Source organism: Dendrobates tinctorius, unplaced genomic scaffold (genome assembly GCF_039654945.1).
Source record: "Dendrobates tinctorius isolate UK_male_01 unplaced genomic scaffold, ASM3965494v1 ptg000007l, whole genome shotgun sequence".
NCBI classification, from domain to species: domain Eukaryota; kingdom Metazoa; phylum Chordata; class Amphibia; order Anura; family Dendrobatidae; genus Dendrobates; species Dendrobates tinctorius.
In genome coordinates, this window is record NW_027361675.1 from 55020983 (window position 1) to 55039987 (window position 19005).

Genomic DNA, 19005 nt, shown 5'->3' on the forward strand with positions numbered 1-19005 from the left:
CTAAATAGCGCATGCGGTTTTTTTTCCTATACCTTGCATGGAATGCGCTTATGTGCGCATACACATGCGTTTGTACGCGTTTTTACGCGCATGCGTTTTTTTGCGGTATGCGCTCGGGCGCACAAAATGCATCCTGTTGCATGTTTTGGGCGTCTGACTTGCCTCAAAACGCATGCGCGCGCAATGCGTTTTTTACAGCAAGACACCCATTATAAGTCTATGGGTGCGCATTGGCATGCTTATGTATGCGTTTTTTTGCACATGCGTTTTTTTTTTGTTAACCATGGAATTTAGGGGTTTGGGTTAGAGTTAGGGTTAGTTAAGGGGGTTTAGGGTTAGGGTCAGGGTTAGGGTCAGGGTTAGTTAGGGTTTAGGGTTTGGGTTAGGGTTAAGTATGGTTTGGTTAAGGGTTAGGGTCAGGGTTAGGGTTAGGTTTAGGGTCAGGGTTAGGGTTAGTTAGGGTTTAGGGTTTGTGTTAGGGTTAAGTATGGTTTGGTTAAGGGTCAGGGTTAGGGTTAGGGTCAGGGTTAGGGTTTGTAAAGTCATGGTTTGGGTTAGTGTGAGGGGCCAACTAATGTTTGGAAAAACGCAAACGCGGTAAAAACGCATACAAACACATAAAAACGCTGCGTTTTTTTTCATGCATGCTCATAAAAATGCTTGAAAAAAAACGCAGCAGTTGTATGCTTTTGTATGCGTTTTTTCAATGCGTTTTTTTGCGGGAAAAACGCGCTGCAAAAAAAAGCAAGTGTGAAATTAGCCTGAGACTTGCACGAGAATCACGTGCGTCTCTCACAAGTGAGTGTAAGGCCTGTTTCACTCTTCAATTTTTTCTGTCAGTCAAAATCCGCCAAAATAGCTGAAAACGGATCCGCAGGCGGACTGACAGAAACGGGGGTCGGCGGATGTACGGATCCGCCGATGGTAAAAATTTAAAGGAACCGCGCCTGGGGAAAAAAAAAAAAACTATTTCGAGACAGAGAGAATTTTCTTCTAGCAGCCAGACAAGATTCAGGGTTAAAAAGGGAAAATGCGGATCCGTAGAGCAAAAAAAAAGTTACAGGCTCCGTTCGGTGATCTCAGCGGACGCCAAAATTTTTGCGGATACGGACGCAACAGACGATCATCAGTCAAAATCCGCCGACAATGCAATCAATGGGTAAAAAAAACGGATCCGCAAAGAAAAATGGCAGATCCGTTTGTCACCATCAGTCAAAATCCACCGTTTTGCAAAAAAAACGAAAGTGTTAAACAGGCCTAAGCCCTTAGCAGCAACAACTGACGTCGTCTATCCTCCTCCCTGTAGTGTTGTCCTGAATCCTCCTGGATCAGTTAACGCACTCATTGGCCGCAATGATACTAACACAGGGCGTTAGGCGGCACGGTGGCTCAGTGGTTATCCCTGCAGCCTTGCAGCGCTGGGGTCCTGGGTTCGAATCCCACCAAGGACAACATCTGCAAGGAGTTTGTATGTTCTCCCCGTGTTTGTGTGGGTTTCCTCCGGGTACTCCGGTTTCCTCCCACATTCTAAAGACATACTAATAGGGAATTTAGATTGTGAGCTCCAACGGGGACAGTGATGATAATGTGTGTGCAAAACTGTAAAGCGCTGCGGAATATGTTAGCGCTATATAAAGATTATTATTATTATCCAAAATCGGCAGGATGCGTTACTTCATGCCGCCCCCTGGAGCGCGGTCTGCAGCATTTGGGAGTGCGTAATGAAGTAACGCATCCTGCCGATTTTGGATGCGTTAGTATCATTGCGGCCAATGGGGTCATTAACACATCCTTTACAGCGTTAGTGCCGCTATGTAACGATCCCATTGAACGCAGGGCCATAAACGCAATGTGAACCTGGCCTAACACTATGAGAAGATGATATACCAAACAATGTGCTGAGTCTCTCCTCCTACATATACTATATACTGTATATATATGCCATGGATGAGGGGCCAGTGAAGTGTATCTTTGGGACTAAAGGTAACGCACAGGTCATTGCAGATGATGATGATGACAATGTGCTGCGTCCCTCCTCTTACACATAGTCACACACTATATATGCCATGGAGGAACTGGCAGGATATATTTGGGACTGAAGGGTTAACTCACTTGCATTTATCCACATCTCCTCCTCTCCTGACTGCTCCTCCCCCTAAATGAGTCACAGTCAGCATTCACTACTTCCAGGCGCCAGAAAAGAAAGAAAAACGGCTCATTCACCCTGCAGAGCCGGCTCATTTCGTTCACAGCAGGGAGCCGGCTCTTTTTATCAGATCGTTCACGAACGACACATCACCTCTTCTTCCTGTAATCCGGCATGTCTGCTCCATCCTAGGCAGTCATTACCCCGAGGTGCGTGACGTCTTTGCCTCCATTCTCACCTGCGGTTTGGAATTTTGTTCCAGTTTCATTCCAGTTGTGGCCTGGGTCCTGCTGCTTCTGTTAAGGTACTGTCACACTTAACAATGCACCAGCGATATGACGCGGTCAGGATCGCTGGTGCATCGCTAAGTGGTCGCTAGTGAGCTGCCACACAGGAAGATCTCCCCAGCGACATCGCTGGGGACGGGGGTCGCTACTTACCTGTCACACCAGGCGATCCTGACGTCCTCCCGCCCGCGTCCACGCTTGTCTCTCCACAGGAAGCTGACGACAAGAAACAGTCCTGGACGTTCTCGCGCGATCAGCGATTACCAGCGGGGGAGCGGGTTGTAGGTGAGTATCAGACACAGCGATATCGCTAGCAATATCGCTGCTACTTCACAAGTTATAGCGATATTGCTAGCGATATCGCTTAGTGTGACAGGCCCTTTAGACTACTTTCAGACTTCAGTTTTTTAAATCCGGCGGGCTGCGGGAAAAGTTGTCAAACCTGAGCCGGTAGAAGCCGCAGCCCGCCGGATCATCTGTTGAGGCTGGAGACGGTGCAGGAGAGGGCGAGAGAGTCTTCGGGCATGCGCTGTCAAAAAACGTTGCAGGGAACGTTTTTTGCAGACGCCGGACAGGCCTTTTTTTTGCTGTATCCGGCAAAAGCTGGACACGCCGCATGGCCATCAGGCACAATGCGGCAATAATGCTAGTCTATGGCAAAAAAGCCGAATCCGGTGGCAACCGGCGCCGGATCCGGCTCTTACATTTTTCGCCACATCGCGCCTGATGCTTAAGAACTGAAGTCTGAAAGTAGCCTTAGCCGCTTTGAAGCTGAACCCTTTTCCAAATGAATTCTGTTTTTATGGACAGAGATCCAGAACATAGAAGCATGATTCCAACTTCACATGTGAACAGCCCCTTACATAGCGTATTCGGCACCATCCGTCCTGTGATAGATGTGGATGTACCTGTAAAGGTACTGTCACACTTAGCGATGCACCAGCGATATGACCCAGTCAGGATCGCTGGTACATCGCTAAGTGGTCGCTAGTGAGTTGCCACACAGGCAGCTCTCACCAGCGACATAGCAGGGGTCGGGGGTCGCTACTTACCTGTCAGATGCAGCGATCCTGACGTCCTCCCGCCCGCGTCCACGCGTCGCTCTTCTCCACAGCAGGAAGCCGACGACGAAAAATGGCCCAGGATGTTCTCGCGCGATCAGCGATAGCCAGCAGGGGAGCCGGTCGGAGGTAAAGGGCCTGTCACACTAAGCGATATCACTAGCACGTCACTGGTTTTGTGACGTAGCAGCGATATTGCTAGCGATATCGCTATGTCTGATACTTACTCCCGACCGCCTCCCCCGCTGGCTATCGCTGATCGCGTGAGAACGTCCTGGGCCGTTTCTCGTCGTCAGCTTCCTGCTGTGGCTAGAGGACGAACCCAAAGAGTTTCTACAGTGGTTACATATTTGTATAATGAGAATTGTGTTCTTCATCAGGACTGTCATGGACTCCTCGGTGGCCCCGCGCACGGATCAGTCTCCTGGATGTGAGCTCAGTCAGATCTCCGCTGAAAGCGCTGGGAATTATTTTCGCATCTAAACGCTTAACAACGATTCAATGCAAGAAAGGGAAAGTGAAAACCCCTCAATCACAGCCAGCTCCAGTGAAGATGACGCAAGGCAAGGCCATCTGATTTCTTTAGCCTTTCTCCATGAGTAAAAGTGTTAGGCCGGAGTCACACTACAGCGAGATACGGCCGAGTCTCGCAGGTTAAAACCAAGCTCTGGCACCGGCACTCCGGAGCGCAGAGTGCAGCTCCATGTATTGCTGTGCGGCTGCACGCTCCGCTCTGGAGTGCCGGTGCCAGAGCTTGGTTTTAACCTGCGGGACTCGGCCGTATCTCACTGTGTGTGATCCTGGCCTTACTAGTAGAACCTGGCACAGTGACCGGACACCATAACAGATTGGTCATTCCTGTTCTCGTGTTACCTTGCAGAGGTGTGCAGCGTTGCAAATCAGGGCTTGTATCATACAGTACAATAAAAGGAATCATATTGCAGCCATCTGTGTTATGTTTTGTTTTTTTTTTTTCCTTGCCTGTTCCTGCATATTAGAGGACACTTCCTCTTTAAAGGGAATCTGTCACCTATTTTTTCGTATATAAGATGCGGCCACTGCCATCAGGGGCTTATCTACAGCATTCTATAATGCTGTAGATAAGCCCCCGATGTAACTTGAAATATGAGAAAAACACATTAGATTATACTCACCCAGGGGCGGTCCAGGTCCGTTTTTGGTCCGATGGGTGTAGCGGTCCGGTCCAGCGCCTCCCATCTTCTAATGATGACGTCCTCTTCTTTTGCTTCCTGTCGCGGCTCCTGCGCAGACGTAGTTTCTCTGCCCTATTGAGGGCAGAGTACTGCAGTGTGCAGGCGCCGGGAAAGGTCAGAGAGCTCCTGCCCACTTTAGTACTCGGCTCTGCCCTTAACAGGGCAGAGTAGTGCGCCTGCGACGGGAAGCAAAGAGGACGTCATCGCTAGAAGATGGGAGGCGCCGGACTGGACCGCTACGCCAATCGGACCAAAACCGGACCTGGACCGCCCCTGGGTGAGTATAATATAATTCGTTTTTCTTCTCTTTCAGGTTACATCGGAGGGCTTATCTACAGCATTACAGAATGCTGTAGATAAGCCCCTGATGGCGGTGGCCGCATCTTATATACGAAAAAATAGGTGACAGATTCCCATTAAAAGTGGCTATGCCCCTTGAGAACAGAAGGATAGGGCCCCATCTTTCTTTTTCCTGACAGTTGCTGTCATGGAAGATTTGGAACCCCCTCCCAACTCCATGCACATGAGCCTGCTTCTGCCAGGTTCATCCTTGTGTATTTGCCAAATATGTCCCCAATGTTGACTTTAGGCCGGGGTCACACTTGCGAGAAACTCGCACGAGTATCACATCTCAATACCCGGCACTGCCATCGGCACTCGGGACCGGAGCGCTCAGCTGCATAGAAATACATGCAGCCGCACACTCCGGTCCTGACTGCCGGCGGCAGTGCCGGGTATTGACAATGCGATACTCGTGCGAGTTTCTCGCAAGTGTAACTCCGGCCTTAGACACATTCCTGCACACTCCTAGCCTTCTCACAAATGGACCTTTGAATCCTTTTACAATTTTTATGAAGTTCTTTTGTTTTTCTTTGTCACAACCTCCATTTTCTTCTAATTATTTTTTTTCTCGTTTATTTTTTTTATACAGTAGTTTGTTCCAGGATGCGGTTAGCTGTGCCCCTACTAGGACTAGAAGAAAGCAAACAATAACTCCTGTTTCGAGTACTACTTCTGATGATTCATCCATCTCTGATTACGTCACATTGTCCCAGCAAATAGCGGAGTATTTGAAAAATCCGTTTAGAAAACGTAGAAAGCGGAAAAGACAAAAATCGAAGAAGAGGAAAAAAAAACGCCCAGCCAAACAAAGCAAGTCCCCGAGGGTTACCGTCAACAGACCATTCTATTCCATTCCCCTGGAAGAGCGAAAAAGGCGCCTAATTGATAAGGGAATTCCATTTCCTTGTGCACCATTAAAGTATCTACCATTTAAGCAGTATTTTGAATATGAGGTAAGGGTCTCACTCGACACTCCTTTTTCATTTTTAGTCTCCTCTTTTTGCAAAAAAATGGAAATTTCATCAATTGATGATGGAACAGATTGGCTGGGGTTAGAGAAACGCCAATCTTTGGGGCAGTTGCTTTTTTGTTCTCCTTTCTAGGGCACTGTAGTTACATGTTGCAACTGACCTTATTTGTCATCCTGCAATTCATGGTCTTGCCTAGTCAGCCAAGGAGTTGCTCTGGCTCAGAGTTGGGCACCGATTTGTTTCCTTAAGGCCCTGTCACACTAAGCGACTTACCAGCGATCCCGACACCGATATCAAGGTGTCAGGATCGCTAGTAAGTCGCTATGTGATCACTGGTGAGCTGTCACACAGACAGCTTCACCAGCGATCAGCACAGCGATGCCGAGCACCCGGCATCGCTTGCCATCGCTGTAAAAAATAGAATCAAAATAAAAAATATAGTTATTCTCACCTTCCGACGTCCCGTTCAGCCATCCTGCCTCTCTCCACGCTCCGGTCCCAGTGATCCTTTGCACGAATGACCGCGAGATGTCACGGTCTCGAGGGATAACAAAGTCTCGCGGTCATTCGTGCAATGGATCACTGGGACCGGAGCGTGGAGAGAGGCAGGATGGCTGAACGGGACGTCGGAAGGTGAGAATAACTATATTTTTTATTTTTTTTTATTATTTTTTACACCTGATCGCTGGTCTCCCACCTGTCACACACAGCGATGCGTGCTGGCCAGCGGGAGACCAGCGACCAAAGAAATGTCCAGAGGTTTCTTCCAGCAATCAGCGATACCGGCAGGGGGGCCGCTCGCTGATCGCTGTCACACACAGCGATCTCGCTGGTGAGATCGCTGTTACGTCACAAAAGTTGTGACTCAGCAGCGATCTCGCTACCGAGATCGCTTAGTGAGACGGGGACTTTAGGTGCAACAGCACTTCTAATTCCTTACCGACCTATGACGTACAGTTACATCTTTGCTCATAGATGGGTGGCTGTGGTATTCTGCCTACTGTTGTTAACCTGTTAAATGCCTCTGTAACTGCGGAACTTACAGTGCGTTGTCATGGTGTTGTCTCATTCTATTCGCTAATCGGTGCAATTGCAGGCACCGACTGGTTGCTTTGACAACCGGGGGGTCTGTTGAAGACATCCAAGCCGGTTATTACGAAGCACATTTAATGTCTGCCGATACGCCTTTAACGGCGGTCATTAAGGGACCTTATTCCTCAGCACTGCGGTTTAACTGCACTGAGGAATAAGTGTATAGCGCCGCCCTGTGTCTGAAATCCCAACAGGTGGCAGCTGTACATGACAGCTGACACCCTGCTGTTTTGGCCCCAGACAGTTTTGTTACCAATCGGGGCTGATTAATCCTATAAATACTGCTGCTGCAATCGACAGCGCTATCTAACTGGTTAAAAAGGGGTTAAAACACCCCCTCTGTCAAGGTTGCCCCAGCCCGGTGATTGTAATCGCCGGTACCGATCATTGCCATCAGATGAACCCTAAGGGTGTGAGATCCAGCTGTAAGCCGGGTCTCACAGGCACAGTCAGTGGGTCACTGACTGGCCGCATACACTGCAGTGCATGACACCAGCGATCAAAGTGAAAGATATTCATGTCCCACAGTGGGACTAAATGGTGGGAAAAAAGTTAAATAAAACGCACAAAAAAAACACACCAATCATGAAAAACCGTTTCGCCACTAAAAAACATCCTTTGTGATTAAATACAAAATTATATAAAAAAACCACACATAATTATTGCCGTGTCTAGAACAACCCAATCTATGAAACTGGAGTGTTGCCGAACACTGGGGGGAAAAAAAAGTACTAACAATTGTTATGAATGAAAACTCCAAACTGTCCCTCAAAAAACAAGCCCTAATATGGCTTAATCAGGGGGGAATAAAGTTACAGCTCTCAGAATATGGCAATGCAGAAACAAATCAGTTGTTTTAAGTCTGTTTTAGTCTGTAAAAGCAGCAAAATATAACTATGTAAATCTGGTATCTATAATCTTACTGACCTGATGAACAAGTTTTATCACTTACCGCACAAGGAACTGCGCCAAAAAAAATGGCTGAATTGCTGTTTTTTTATTCTGCATCTTAAAAATCGATCAAAGAATATTATGCGCCCCAAAATGGTACCAAAAAAATTTCCAACCTGTCGTGGAAAAAATACACCCTCATACAGCTCTAAAAAATAAAGTTGCAGCTTTCAGAATATGATGAAGAAGAAAACACTTTTAATAAAAAAAAAAAAAAAAAGGCATTTTTACTGTGTTGTAGCAGCAAGATGTATAAATCTGGTATCCCTGTAATGGCACCAACCCAAAGAATAGATCCGTTTTATCACTTGTACCACACAGTGAACCCATTTCCCCCCCCCCCCCCCCCATAAAAAATATATATATATTCTGGTACTGCTGTCTATTTGTTCATTTTGCCTCCCAAAAATTGTAATAAGGCTCTGCTCACATTTATCCTTCGCTCTCTGCTGATCGCTTCCGTCAGGGTTTCATTGTGAGTCCACCAAAGAATACAATTCAGATTAAATACCCCTCACGGAACCACTCTTTTATCGGTCGTCCATGACAGCACCACCTGAGAGAGGGGATCCGCCCTTCAGGAACAGGAAACCTACAGATACAAAAGGGCGGCACCTCTCCCACGCATCAGTTGGTTTCCTGTTCCTAGAGGACGGGACTTCCTTCAGATCGTCCATCATGGAGTCGTCGAGGGATTCCCAGGCCGGCTGACCGACTCAGGTAGCGGGGGGATCTCCTACCTCGGTCAAGCTCGGGGTACCTGGAAGCGCCACGGTGGGGCCGGGTAGGTCGCCATGGCAGTGGTTAGAGCAGGCGGAGCAAAGGGTCCGGTGGACAGCCGTCTCCAGAATGCGGGCACCAGGTATGTATGCAGGCCCCTCCTGATGCATTTTCCCCCGGGGTCCGGTCTCAAACCCCCTCCGGCCAGGTCGGCGGTTGCGTCCGGTCGCCAAGCGCAGGCTGGCGCGCATGGGGGCGGCGGGCATACCGGAGCCGGGGGCGCCGTGCCGGCTCCTTTCCGCGCGCTCCCGCGGCCTCTGACGCGCGGCGGAAGTGACGCGGTGGAAGGGGCGGGGCCGGGAACGCCAAAACCGGAAGTCGGGTGCCGGCCGCCTTCCTAGTGTGCGCCGCGTGTGCGGCAATCCGGGGGGACGCGCGGTACCCGAGGCGGTGGGGGGGGACGGTTCATGCGGGGGAAGGTCGCGGGAGGGTTCCTGGGGGAGGTGCCGCGCCAGTGCCCTGCTGACCGGATACTGGGAGGCCTTAAAGGGCAGGAGGTGATGCTGCCGGGGTGCTTCTGAAGGCCCAGCGATGGATGACAGAACCCCCATAGAGCAGCAGGACGTGCAGGAGCACCCACAGAAGGAGGCCTCGGTGAAGCCTCATACGAGTGGAAGCGGACGAGTGAGCAGAGCCGCAGAAGTTCCTCCAGTCTAAAGGATTCCCCCTGCCTCCCTCCGTGATCCGGTACCTGCCTCATCTGCATGGGTAAGAGATCTCCGTGAATGTACCCTGATGCAGTGTTCCCTTATGCTGGTTTCGCAGGGGAGGAAAGCTACAGTAAAACAGAAGCACAGGGAATGTGCGCTCTGTAGTTGCCCCTTACCAGACGGCCACCCCAAAAGACTATGTCAGTCATGTGTGCGACAGACGGTAGGGGTTGGAAAGGGACGGGGGCCCAGGCATAGACTGACAGGCCCTTGCACTCTCCCCCATCCTTACAGGGACAGAGATGAAAGCCCTATCTAAAAGGGACTCTTCTAGGGGGAGAGAATTTAGTTTCTCAGGGTCGGAGTCCTCAGCTGCCCCTAGGAACAATTACTCCTCGGATTCCTCGGCCTCCACTTCATCCTCTTCGGATGAAGACTCAAGCCGATTCTGCTTCCCATTAGACCAGATGGACAAGCTAGTTAAAGCAATAAGGTCCACCATGGCAGTAGCAGACTCAAAGCCAGAGCTTTCGGCACAGGTAATGTTCGGAGCTCTAGATCCCAGGAAACACAAAGCTTTTTCCATTAAATGATAAGGTCCAGAGCCTGATAGAAAGGGAATGCAAGAGACCCGAAAAAAGGGGCTCCTTACCACCTGCCTTCAAACGGAGGTACCCATTTGATGACCCAGTGGTAAACAGATGGGATAAGGCCCCTAAGCTGGACGCGGCAGTAGCCAAAGCCTCCAAAAAGTCCTCCATACCGTTTGATGATATGGCCTCCTTAAAAGACCCGCTGGATAAAAAAGCGGATTCCTTTCTAAAGGGAACATGGGAGATGTCAGCAGGCGCCCTAAGACCAGCGATAGCTGCCACTTGTATAGCCAGATCCGTGATGGTCTGGCTAGATCAACTAGATTCCCATCTGAAGGACGGAGCCCCAAGAGCATCCAGTCGGAAAACTCTACCGATCATCCAGAGTGCTGCGACTTTCTTGGCTGATGCCTCAGCAGACTCGGCAAGGATGGCGGCTAGATCAGCTGGGTTATCAAACGCAGCTCGAAGGGCCCTCTGGTTAAAATGCTGGCCAGTAGATATCCAGGCCAGGTCACGACTCTGCTCCATTCCATATGAGGGGAATATCTGTTTGGCCCCGTCCTGGACGAACTTTTAGAGAAAGCCGGGAACGATAAAAAGAAGTTCCCCAGCCTCCCGAATCCTTCTTATAGACGCCCCTTCACCAGGAAAGGATATTTCCATAGAAGGCCGTCCAGAGATCAGGGCAGATGGGACGACAAAAGGAGAGGTACAGGTTTTATGTTCGGAGGAGGGGGGCGCCAGGAATGTCCATCACGTGACACTAAAAAACCGCCCCAATGACTAGATGCTGTGGGGGGAGACTAGCTGCCTTCTACCCAGCCTGGTCGCTGATCTCTAGCAGCAACTGGATACTGGGGGTGATAGCTGCGGGTTTGCGACTAGAGTTCACCCGGGTTCCCCTAGATCGATTTAAGGTCACCCCTCTCAGGTCTTCCACATCAGAACAAGCTGCCCTGGAGGCCGAGGTTCATGAGCTTTGCCACAAGAAAGTCCTGACTATGGTTCCAGAGGGAGAAAGGGGGAAAGGTTTCTACTCCCCTCTGTTCCTGGTCCGCAAGCCAGACGGCTCCTTTAGGACTATAATTAATCTCAAGTCCCTCAAACGATTTCTTGGTTATACGGCCGTTCAAAATGGAAACAATCAATTCAACAATAAAGTTGTTGTTTCAAAACTGCTTTATGGTGGTGGTAGATTTAAAAGATGCATACTACCATATACCCATTCATACAGCCCATCAGCGCTTCCTCAGAGTAGCGGTTCAGTTAAATGGGTCAGTTGAACATTTCCAATATGCGGCCCTCCCCTTTGGGGTGGCAGTCGCTCCCCGGGTGTTTACTAAAGTAGTGGAAGGAAGTTATGGCCCATCTACGTGAATCTAACATTCTAGTAGTCCCCTACTTAGATGACTTCCTGATTATAGGGAAAACGGCAAAACATTGTAAGGAACAGCTACAGAGGGCAATGTCGGCCCTAGAGCGGTTAGGTTGGCTGCTTAATATCAAAAAATCTCGGTTACAGCCGATGAGAATTCAGCAATTTTTAGGCCTGATTCTAGATTGAGAAACAGGCTGCCTCCGGAGAAGCTTGTTCGCCTACACTATCAGATCCTAAACGCTGCCAATAACCCCACCATGTCCCTCAGGAAAGCCATGTCCCTTCTGGGTTCCCTTTCCTCCTGTATCCAGTGGTCCAGTGGGCCCAGTTTCATTTAAGAACACTACAGGGGAGGTCTTACTGCATCAAAAAATCCTTGGAGGTTACTTGGAGGGCCAGCTAACCTTGTCCCGAAGCACAAGGGAGTCCCTAGAGTGGTGGCTAGAAAAGGATAATTTGTCCAGAGGGGTTCCCTGGGAGTGTGACATATCCCCCATAGTCACTACGGATGCTAGCCCTTCCGGTTGGGGGGCTCATATGGGTGAAGTCCTAGTCCAGGGCCTATGGGACCATCACCAGATAAAAATGTCATCTAATTTGAAAAGAAATGACAGCAGTAGAGCAGGCAGCTAAGAAGTTACTTATGTATCTGCAGGGCCATCATGTGCGAGTGTTCTCCGACAATCAGGTCACAGTGGCTTATGTCAACCACCAAGGTGGAACTCGTTCCAAACCCCTGAGGAATGTGGCAGAACGGTTGTTCCAACTAGCAGAACAGCCATTCTAAGCTGAATGTGCATGCCCTCGTCAGAGCGCAGCCGTTAAGCAGCTTGAGGCCGGGCCAGTACCGGCATGGGAGACTGGCTGGGAATCCCTTGTCCTGTTGACATAAATGCCGCAACCTACTAAAACAAGGAGAATGGTCCCTAAACAATTCAATCTTCGACCTGATTATACAAAAATGGAGACAGCCAGAGGTAGATCTCTTCGCCACCAAGGAAATTAAGACTATTCTGCTCCCAAAATCCCAGAGAGAACCCCCTGGCGGTAGATGCCTTTCTGATAAAGCGGGACTTCAGGCTAGCATACGCCTTCCCTCCCCTATCGCTACTACCCTTGGTGTTGAGAAAAATCAAGAGAGACAGAGCAAGGGTCATAGTCATTGCTCCATTTTTGCCCAGGAGGGCATGGTTCTCATGCCTCAGGACCATGTCGGTGTCCGATCCTTGGGTTCTTCCGGACATCCCGGATCTCCTATCCCACGGCCCAGTCTTCCACCCTCAGGTGGCTGGCCTACATCTGACGGCGTGGAGTTTGAGCGGGCACTCTTAAAAGAAAAAGACTTCTCCCCAGACTTGATTAACACCCTACTTAAGAATAGGAAGGCCATTACTACCAAGATCTATGCTAGAATTTGGAAGAAGTTCCTGCAGCGCTCTGAAATAGTTGCTGGGGGTTCAACTCCAATAAATCAGATCTTAGAGTTTCTTCAGAAAGGTCTGGATATGGGACTTTCCACTAGTACTCTTAAAGTACAAGTATCAGCTTTGGGGGCTCTCTTTAGCTGCAACATCGCAGGTAATTACTGGATCCGTAGGTTCATTAAGGCAGCAGGTAGGTCCAGGCCAGTAGTGAAGGATAGATTCATGCCATGGGACTTGAATCTAGTCCTTACGGCCATGACGGAAGCTCCATTCGAACCTATTTCATCAGCTTCCATTAAAAATCTGTCCCTCAAAGTAGCCTTCCTGGTAGCTCTAACCTCAGCTCGCAGAGTAAGCGACATCCAGGCATTATTTAGGCGTCCTCCTTATATACAGGTTAGGACGGGTAATACTCAGACCTGATCCGGCGTACTTACCTAAAGTGGTTTCTAACTTTCATAGGACTCAGGAAATAGTCCTTCCATCCTTCCTCCCTAATCCAGCTAATGAGAAGGAAGAAAAACTACATACCCTGGATGTTAGGAATTGCCTCATAGAATATCTGGCAGCTACCGATCCTTGGAAGAAAGATAATGCCCTATTTATTTCCCACCAAGGCCCTAGGAAAGGTTGTAGAGTGTCAAAAAATACACTAGCCAGGTGGATTAGAGAAGCAATTTCTGTAGCATACACTTCAAAAGGCAGGTCTCCACCTGGGAAGCTGAGGTCGCATTCCACCAGAGCCATGGCGACCTCGTGAGCCGAGAGATCAGAAGTCTCCATCGACCAGATATGTAAGGCGGCTACTTGGTCCTCTCCGAGCACCTTTTATAGTCATTATAGGCTAGACCTGGGTGCTTCCACAGACCTCTCTTTTGGTATAAGGGTGCTGCAGGCTGTAGTCCCTCCCTAAATAGTTATTACTCTCTGTAATTCTCTCAGGTGGTGCTGTCATGGACGACCGATAAAGTCTTAGTTACTCACCGGTTAACGGTATTTTTCGGAGTCCATGACAGCACCCGTATATTCCCTCCCTTTTAGTCTATTTTGGGTGTGCACTCCTTCCTCTTATACGTACACGGGTAATTTAAATAGTCGTGTATAGTATTGTATATAAGTTATGCTATTAACCATTGTGGTCCTCTGTGTTCTGTAATCCAACTGATGCGTGGGAGAGGTGCCGCCCTTTTGTATCTGTAGGTTTCCTGTTCCTGAAGGGCGGATCCCCTCTCTCAGGTGGTGCTGTCATGGACTCCGAAAAATACCGTTAACCGGTGAGTAACTAAGACTTTATGAGGCAGATGGAGTCACTTTGGACTGGTCTATGTTCCAGCAGTGTCACAACATTTTAGGCATCTTTTTAGAGCACAAGTGTGGATGGCCACATATATGTGCACGCCTAAAAAGATGGAGACAGCCGGAACAGATGCCAAACTGACCCAAAAGTGTCTCCATCTGCCTCATTATAGTGAGAGGTTCTGTTGGGGTTTTTGTCTGAATCACATTTTTATGACATTTGCATGGAAACCCCAATGTATGTGCTGCCTGCATTACCATGTTGTTGAAGGAAAAAAAATTTGGTTGCGGGAAACCGGCGGTGCATTCGTTGTAGCATCTATTGCCAATAGATTGTACTGCGCAAGCGCTGGCACCATTTTCATGCAGCTGAAATTCCAGGTCACCACCTGACAGCACACTGGAGGACGTCCTTCTCATCCGTAGTGGGACAGGAAACCACGAGAGTTTAAAAGGATCCTCCCATTCAAAACCTTCAGTGTTATTCCTATCCCACTGCAGATAGGAACGACGAGAGAATATATCCGGCCGTTCCATGCAGATGGTCAGGATCGGGGGGCCCAGCCTTACCCTTCCTACCTGCTGAGATCTGCAGCTGACACCCGATGGAGGGTCCCTCAGCTACTCCGGTGTAGCGCTGCTCCCGGACGCCGGGTCGCTTCCTCCTAACGGGGGCTCTCGACCTTGGACGCCACCACCACCAGACCGCCTCTGGGGTTTCCAGGGCCCACAAGTGGTCCACCGACGGGAGATTACCGCCCGGAGGAGCAGCTATGCCCCACTGGAGGAGAACGCGCAGGCCAGGGCGTGCGTCTTGAGACTGGGGGGGCGCTATGGTGTCACTTCCGGCCGCATCGCCACTAAAGCGCCTCAGGCGGCAACCACCCGGTACCAGGCACACCGCTGCGGCATAGGCCCTTCAGGAGAAGGGCAGGCGTCCGGAGGCTGGATGGGCAGCGCAACAGAGCGGTATGCAGGCTCTGCTCCACAGGGCCAGGCGGCAGGAGGGGCCCGTCACCGCTTACAGGTCTGTGTCTCCACAGTGATCAGCAGACAGCAGCGGTTTCCATCGCCACCAGGAAGATGGAGGACCAGGCTAAGACGGAGGCAGGAGCAGAGTGCCAGGGTCACGTGAATAACCTCTAAAAGAGGTCACTGCAGAGCCCCGTAAAGAGAGACCCCACAGAACCCATATTTTATATGTTCTAGGGGGGAACCTCTACCTCTGAGAAAAAGGAGCCTAAGCGGAAGGATAAGAAGTTTCCGGTTTGCTCTTAGAAGCTAAAGGACACGTGGCAAAAGACCCTCTGTGACGCATGTGCAAGGCGTATAATGGGGGAGGAGCAGGCTGCTTTTATATCTAACATGAGAGCGATAATTAGGGAAGAAGTGCAAGCGTCTGTATCCGACCTAGCCACTTCCCAGACCCCGCAGGCGAAGCCCCAGTCATCCAGGAAAAGACAGAGGGAGTCGGATACGTCATCTGAAGGCATTCTGTCCGACTCAGATGCAGAGGAGGAAGAGATTAGAGAGCACCCTGAAAGGGGAAGAAAATACCTGTTCTCGTCTGGGGACACAGACGAACTATTGGGGGCGGTGCGCCAGACTATGCAGATTGAGGAACCCCCTCCTTCCCTCTCAATACAGGATGAAATATTTGGAGGATTACGCTCCCAGACTTCGATGGTCTTCCCAGTAAACACCCACCTACGGGCAATGATACTGGAGGAGTGGGAGGAGGCAGAGAAAAGGTTAACTATTCCCAGACACTTTAGGTCGCGTCTGCCGTTCGACCCTGAGGAGGTCAAAGTCTGGGAGGAGATCCCCAAAATAGACATTCCCATAGCTAAGGTATCAAAGAAGACGGCAATTCCGTTCGAGGATTCCTCAAGTTTGAAGGAACCCCTAGATCGGAAAGCAGACGGGCTCTTAAAAAGGGCCTGGGAAAGCTCAGCAGCGGTCATAAAGACAAATATAGCCACGACATCGGTAGCACGCTCCATGCATCTATGGATAGATGACCTGGAGGAGCATCTGTCAGATAGAACCCTGAGGGAAACCATCCTAAAATCCCTCCCCTTACTTAAGTTAGCTACGGGGTTTTTGGTTGACGCCTCGGCAGAATCTGTTAGGTTCACGGCCAGAAGCCAGTCCTTGTCCAACACAGCCAGAAGAGCTATCTGGCTTAAGAGTTGGACAGGCGACATGCAGTCAAAAAATAAACTTTGCTCAATTCCCTTCTCGGGGGGGCAGGGTCTTCGGGCCCGTGCACGCCGACATTTTGGAGAAAGCATCAGATGAAAAAAAAGGGGTTCCCTGAGGAGAAACGTTAAAGATACCAGCCCTTTCGTAGACCCCGTTACAACCAGAGAACAGACTACAGGGGGAAGGGGAAGTCGGGTCGATGGAGCTACCTCAAAGGAGGCGAGGGTAGAAATAGGAACAGAGATAACATCTTTTCCGGCCCAGGGTCCAGCTCCCGGAAGAAATGACGCCACCAGAGTAGGGGGGTGATTGCTCAAATTCACAGGAGAATGGCAGAAAGTCACCTCCAGCCCCTGGGTATTACAGGTCATCTCGAAGGGGTACAAAATAGAATTCAACTCCCTGCCCCCAAACAGATTTTTAGTGACCAGTTCACGTCTCAGTTCAGCTTCCCCCATGTGGTTGGACATTCAAGATCTCCTAGACATGGAAGCAGTTACTCCGATTCCCGTCCAGGAAAAAGGCAGAGGACACTACTCGAGCCTCTTCGCAATAAAAAAAACCATCGGGGGAAACCCGAACCATAATAAACCTCCAACCCCTAAACAAATGGGTATCTTACAGGCGCTTCAAAATGAAATCGATAAAATCCACGATTCCTCTTCTGGGGAAGGGCGTGGTAATGTGCACGTTAGATCTAAAAAACGCATATTATCATGTAATTATCCACCCGGATCACCAAAGATATCTCAGGTTCGCGGTGGAAAGAGACGGCACAATATACCACTATCAGTTTCGTTGCCTACACTTCGGCCTAGCATCAGCCCCGAGGGTCTTCACAAAAGTAATGATAGAGGTGGTGGCCTACCTAAGAGCCCGAAATATAACGGTGGTCCCGTATTTAGACGACTTCCTAATTATAGCCGATTCAGCAACCTAGCTCAGGGTCGACTGTCAATCTTCAATCTCCACGCTGCAGAGTTTAGGATGGATCATAAATTGGTCAAAATCAGATCTAATACCCAAGCCCAGAATAAAATTCTTGGGGGTCATGTTAGACTCAGAAAGAAGTTGTCTTATCTACCAGCCGAAAAACAGACCTTGATGCCGAAGAAGATTCGTCAGTTCTCAAAGAATCTGGTATCGGTCAGGGACGCAATGAGAGTCCTGGGGCTGATGACTTTTTGTATTTCCTGTGTCAGATGGAGTCAGTTCCACTCCCGCGACCTGCAACACACAGTCCTAGCGTCCTGGGACAGAAGGCAGACCTCACTGGACAGCAAAATAATGTTAACCCTCCGGGCCAAAAGATCGCTACTATGGTGGACCATTCCGAGAAACCTAAAAAGGGGAGTCTCATGGGTTCAGTCCCCGGAGGTTGTAGTGATAACGGACGCAAGTCTAATCGGCTGGGGCGGACACGTCGCAGGAAGGTATTACCAGGGGCGATGGAGTCTGGAGGACAGCAAAAGATTCTCCAACGACAGAGAATTACATGCGGTCTGGAAAGTGCTGCTCATCGCCGGGTCTCACTTGAATAACAAACACGTTAAAATCCTGTCAGACAACACCACAACAGTGGCCTTTCTCCGTCACCAAGGCAGACCAAGACACCCAACACTTCAGGCCTTAGCAAATCAGATTTTCAGATGGGCAGAGAGGGAGGTCCTCTCAATCTCGGACGTTCATCTGGAGGGCTCCCGGAACCAGATTGCGGACTTCCTCAGCAGGAGAAGGGTAACTGCAACAGGCTGGGAGCTCAATGACGAAGTGTTCAGCAGCCTGTGCGATCGTTGGGGACAACCAACGGTAGACCTATTCGCAGACAAAGAAAACGCAAAACTCAAGACCTTCTTCTCCCTGAACCCCCTGGGAAATTAGGCAGGAATAGATGCCCTATCACAATCTTGGAGCAGGGGCCTGTTGTACGCCTTCCCGCCCCTAGCCCTCATTCCACGGGTCCTCTGTGCTCACAGAGGGTTAAAAATGCGGAAGCAAAACCAGCATCCATACAAAAGGCTGGGAGACCCACACCAATTTTAATCTATAATGTACACCAAACATAGTTCATCTCACAATGTCCATATTGTAACAGGACAAGATTCCACATGGCAGAGATAACTGCATCACCAATGTGAATAATCCGTAATCAAATGCCATAAAACATGCATAAGGAAATACATGAAATATATGTACCTTGCAGAGTGCAGCAGCGAGATCACTTGTGGTCTCACCAGCCTACCCCGACGCGCGTTTCGGAGGCTTCTCCTTCCTGTATATATGTATGTCCATGTAAGTATAAATAGAATCGTATAGTTGGAAGGGACCTCCTGGGCCATCTGGTCCAACCCCCTGCTCAAAGCAGGATTCGCTAAATCATCCCAGTCAGATGTCTATCCAGCCTCTGTTTGAAGACTTCCATTGAAGGATAACTCACCACTTCTCGTGGCAGCTTGTTCCACTCATTGATCACTCTAACTGTCAAAAAGTTTTTTCTAATATCTAATGTGTCTCCTCCCATTCAGTTTCATCCCATTGCTTCTAGTTTTTCCTTATGCAAATGAGAATAAAGTTGATCCTTCTACAATGTGACAGCCCATTAGATATTTGTA

At 49.5% G+C, this 19005-nt stretch overlaps 1 protein-coding gene across 6 annotated transcripts in view; it reads left to right on the forward strand.

Annotated features, from left to right (window-relative positions):
• The window catches only part of TAF1D (TATA-box binding protein associated factor, RNA polymerase I subunit D), a 37996-nt gene that overhangs the window by 4386 nt on the left and 14605 nt on the right, over positions 1-19005 (forward strand). For 2 of the 6 annotated variants that reach the window (XM_073574935.1, XM_073574953.1), the window contains exons 2-3: positions 3875-4057; positions 5640-6003. In XM_073574935.1, the coding sequence (XP_073431036.1) occupies positions 3996-4057; positions 5640-6003 (426 nt within the window). In that variant the 5' untranslated portion in view covers positions 3875-3995. Of the gene's footprint in view, positions 1-2206; positions 2451-3874; positions 4058-5639; positions 6004-19005 lie in introns of those variants that run through there. The other 4 variants (XM_073574929.1, XM_073574961.1, XM_073574944.1 and 1 more) reach the window with 4 other exon arrangements.